General features: G+C 59.8%; 1 protein-coding gene across 1 annotated transcript; it reads left to right on the forward strand.

Moving 5' to 3' along the window:
- The first annotated feature begins 1624 nt into the window (after positions 1-1624).
- On the forward strand, positions 1625-3602 carry HAPLN2 (hyaluronan and proteoglycan link protein 2). Its single transcript, XM_058537489.1, has 5 exons — positions 1625-1736; positions 1940-2293; positions 2475-2591; positions 2729-2911; positions 3322-3602. Exons 1-5 carry the CDS (start codon positions 1649-1651, stop codon positions 3600-3602), a joined length of 1023 nt encoding a protein of 340 aa, XP_058393472.1. The 5' UTR covers positions 1625-1648.
- Positions 3603-4473: the final 871 nt, after the last annotated feature.

Here is a 4473-nt window from a genome sequence, read left to right on the forward strand (position 1 = left end):
TCCTACTTCACAGGATTGCTGAGAGGAGTAAATATAAAAGTATACATGTAAAGTGCTCAGAGCAGTTTCAGGCATACTAAACTCTAAACTTGTGAGTGCTGGCTGTCATTGCTGCTGGTCCCTCAGTCAATCTTGGTTCCCGCCATTACCCTGCTTACCAGGTTCTCCCGAACAGAAGTGGTTCTCTCGCTCACGTCCCTGTCCCAGATACTTTCCCTTTTAACCATTGGGAAGTCCTTTCTGTGCCTAACCCCCATTTCTCCCACTGCAAGCTCCTCTTCGGCCTTCACTTGTGGGAAGACAGAACTCAGCTCCTTAGCTTTCTGACTCCCCATCAGTGTTTCCTCCCTTTCCCCATGTCCCAGCTCTCCTTCCCAGAAGCCCTTAATGTGAACTAATTTGTTAACTCACACACATTTAACACCTACTGTGTACCAGAAACTATGCTAGGAGCTGCAAATAATACCTAACACATACCCAGCACTTACTACACAGCAGACACTATTTTAAGATTATTTCATCTAATCCTCACAACTGCCCAGTGAGGTAGGTGTGTATTATTATCCACATTTTACTGATGAAGACACTGAGGCAGAGAGAGGTTAAATAACTCATTCAGTCATGCAATTAAGAAGTGGAGGAATCAGATTTAGAAAATGACTAAAGCTGGGTTAAGGGGACCTCAGTCCAATTTTTTTTAATTGCCAAAGTGATAAAGAACAGATACAATGAAGAAGCAGGAAAAATCAACTACTGAAATAGACAATTGTGTTTGAAATCATTTTTTTAACTCTATAATTTTATATTTCATAACTTTATAATTACTAGAAACCTCATTGATATAATCTACATATACATATTTTCTACTTTCAAATTCACGCTGTTAATTTAGCTGCTAATAAAAGTACTTCTAAGAATAAAAAGTCCCCAGTCCAGTGCAGTAGGAGAACCAGATGAGCAGATCACAGTACACTGCAATGTGGCGGAGTCGGGGGAGAGGAAAGGTTTCCAGAGGAGGTGAGGCCCAAGGTGATGCCCGTGAGGAGGAGATAAGAGCGAACTTGGACTGTGGAGCCAGAAGTCCAACATGTCTGGAGCACAGTGCAGGGGCACAGGGGGTGGGGGCGATGTTGGAGATGCAGGGGGAGGCTGGATCGCAGAGAGCCTTGGAAGCCGTCGTTGAGAGACTGGACTATATCCTCAGGGCAACAGGGAGCTGCTGTTTTAGGCAGGAGAGTAACAAGATCAGATTTACTCTGGCTTCAGATGGAGAATGGGTGCTGGGAGATGATAGAGATCGGAGCTGGAGATCCAATGGCAGGACTTGGGAAGTAGCTCTTGTGAGGAGAAGGGGACAGAGAGAGGAGGTGCTAAATCAGGACCAGCTGCCTGAAGGGATGTGTGAGAGGAAGAGGGATGGGCCCAGGAGGTCTGGGGGGGGGAGGGTTTGTTACTGCCCCTCCCCTTAGCATCTTCCTTTTGCCACCAACATCAGCCCCTTTCTCTGCCCCCATGGCTTCCAGCTGGACAGTCCCCTCTGAGGAACTCCTGATGGGATTTCATCTCCAACCCTGTCCCCCCATTCCCTTAGTCCTAAGGAGTCCCCACCCTTTGTGCCCTGCAGACGGTGCTGGGCTGACTCCCCATCATGCCAGGCTGGCTCACTCTCCCCACGCTCTGCCACTTCCTTCTCCCTTGGGCCTTCACCATCTTCCAGGGAGTCCTGGGGGACCCAGGTAAGACCTCAGCCCAGCCCGAAATCTGGGGAACAGTGGGGCAGGGGCTCCAGGTGTGGGAAAGGCAGCTGTCAGAGGGACACAGGGAGTGAGAGGCATTGCTGAGTGGGCAATGGAGGAGAGGGTGGGGGAGCCTGGGGAACAGGGTCTGGATGGGCAGTGAGGGTCAGGGGGTTCCTGCCACTGTGGCCCCCTCTGCTCAGCACCCCACCCTGGCCCCCACTACCTCCTGCCCCCCATCCACGAGGTCATTCACTCTCGTCGTGGGGCCACGACCACGCTGCCCTGCGTTCTGGGCACCCCGCCTCCCAGCTACAAGGTCCGCTGGAGCAAAGTGGAGCCAGGGGAGCTCCAGGAAACGCCGATCCTCATCACCAACGGGCCGCTCGCGCGGGGTTACGGGCCCCTCGGGGGGCGCGCCAGGATGCGGAGGGGGCATCGGCTAGACGCCTCCCTGGTCATCGCGGGCGTGCGCCTGGAGGACGAGGGCAGGTACCGCTGTGAGCTCATCAACGGCATCGAGGACGAGAGCGTGGCGCTGACCCTGAGCCTGGAGGGTGAGGCCCTTCGGTTCCCGCCCCGCGCCTCTCCTGCCGCCTCATCTCGGGTCTCCCAGGGCTTCTCCCGCAGCATCTGCCCCGCCCGCTCCCGGGGTCCCCCCAGCCCTCTCTCTTTGGCTGCGCGGTTCCCTCCCCTCCCCGTCTGCCGGCCCTCCCCAGGCTGTCCGCCACTCCCCAGGTGTGGTGTTTCCGTACCAGCCCAGCCGGGGCCGGTACCAGTTCAATTACTACGAGGCGAAGCAGGCGTGCGAGGAGCAGGACGGACGCCTGGCCACCTACGCCCAGCTGTACCAGGGTGAGCCGAACCCGGGCACCGCCCAGGCCCTCTCCGGGCTATCACAAGGGCCCCAGCGGAGGTGAGCTCGGGGTCTGGCTCCCGCCTGTGACGCCTCTAATCCCCCCGACACTCCCCCCTCCGCCATCTCCCGCCAGCGTGGACCGAGGGTCTGGACTGGTGTAACGCGGGCTGGCTGCTCGAGGGCTCCGTGCGCTACCCTGTGCTCACGGCGCGCGCTCCGTGCGGCGGCCAAGGTCGGCCCGGGATCCGCAGCTACGGGCCCCGCGACCGGAAGCGCGACCGCTACGACGCCTTCTGCTTCACCTCGGCACTGGCAGGTGAGGGGCGCGGCGAGCGACCCCGGACGGGGCGCAGCCTGAGGGCTGCGAAGGAGGGGGACCCAGCGTGCGAACGAGGCGGGGCGGGGCGAGCGAGGCTACGACGGGAACTTGGGGCGGGGTCTGAAGAATGGGGCGGGGAAAGTAGAACGCATGAGGCTTGAGATCAGGGGCCGCTTCCCAGTCTCGCCGAAGCACCGCTCCCTCCATCACTGCGCCCACCCAGGCTCCAGCCCGCCTCCCGCAACCCCGCTCACACTCCCTGCCTCCATACTCCCACTCCTCCTGCGCAATCTCGGTCCCGCCCCTCCACAGCCTACCCCCCGACTCGGCTCCCTGGGAATCTGAATCCCCGCCGCACCCTGCCCTGCCCGGCTGTTGGCCAGTCGGTGACCCGCTCTGGTCCCCAGGCCACGTGTTCTTCGTGCCCGGGCGGCTGACGCTGTCTGAAGCCCACGCGGCGTGCCGGCGGCGCGGGGCCGTGGTGGCCAAGGTCGGGCACCTCTACGCCGCCTGGAAGTTCTCGGGGCTGGACCAGTGCGACGGCGGCTGGCTGGCGGACGGCAGCGTGCGCTTCCCCATCACCACGCCGCGGCCGCGCTGCGGGGGCCTCCCGGATCCCGGAGTGCGCAGCTTCGGCTTCCCCAGACCCCAGCAGGCGGCCTACGGGACCTACTGCTACTCCGAGTAGCCGCCCACCGCACCCCCTCCAGCGCACGGGACAAAGCCTGGGAGTCGTGGCGAGGTCTTTCGCCGCCCCTTTCCCACGAGCCTCCCTTCCCGCCAGACAAGGAGCAGCCCCTTCTGACCCGCGTTCCCGGCCGAGGGCTGCGGGCAGCGGATCCCGGCTGGCCGGCCTTAGGGGAGGGAGTTGGTGGCGCCCCCGGTGGTGGGGTGTGCGGGTACTACACTCGGACCCGCGCATCGAGGACCCGCGGCGGTTCTCGTGCCGCCAGCAGACCAAGCAGCCACTGCTAGGGGGCAGAATGGGCGCCCAGGGGCCATTAACTGACCTCTGTATACTGCAATAAAATAACTCGGGGACTTTTTGTGTTGGGTGAAGCTGTAAGCGCAGAGAGGCATGGGGAGTGAGGGGGATGATCTTGGACCCAGAGTGCTGACTGCCCGGCTAGGAAGACAGAGTAAGAGGAGGGGTTACTGCCGCTGAGGAGTGAGCCAGCAGGAGAGTGGAGATTAAGCGGAGAGGGCACCAAAAGGCCGAAGGAGGGTTGGCGACACCGTGGGCGGCCTGGCCCCAGACAGACGAGGGAGAACCCAGCGGTGTTGTTTCGCCAGGCACCACGCGGGGGCGCCACACGCTCACCTAAGATTACTCTAGATCAAATCCGCCAGGAGCGCTCCAAACCCCCAGGCCTACCCTCTGGGCACCACAGAACAAATGTAAGACGGACCTAAACATATTTCAAAAGGTGTTTGTATCCTGCCAGTCTCCCAGAAGGGTTTGCAGGACTGCTAGAAAAGTAAAACCATTGCTACAATTGACAGGAAATTAACCCTGCGGAAGGAGGAGGAGGCGAACACCAATACCAACAAGGTCACAG

Source organism: Diceros bicornis, chromosome 4 (assembly GCF_020826845.1).
Source record: "Diceros bicornis minor isolate mBicDic1 chromosome 4, mDicBic1.mat.cur, whole genome shotgun sequence".
NCBI classification, from domain to species: domain Eukaryota; kingdom Metazoa; phylum Chordata; class Mammalia; order Perissodactyla; family Rhinocerotidae; genus Diceros; species Diceros bicornis.

Bases quoted from the DNA above. Each gene is read 5' to 3' on its own strand.
- HAPLN2 (XM_058537489.1), top strand. From the start codon at position 1,649: ATGCCAGGCTGGCTCACTCTCCCCACGCTCTGCCACTTCCTTCTCCCT. The intron at 2,592-2,728 runs GTGAGCCGAACC...ATCTCCCGCCAG, and splicing joins CTACGCCCAGCTGTACCAGG to CGTGGACCGAGGGTCTGGAC. The intron at 2,912-3,321 runs GTGAGGGGCGCG...TCTGGTCCCCAG, and splicing joins CTTCACCTCGGCACTGGCAG to GCCACGTGTTCTTCGTGCCC.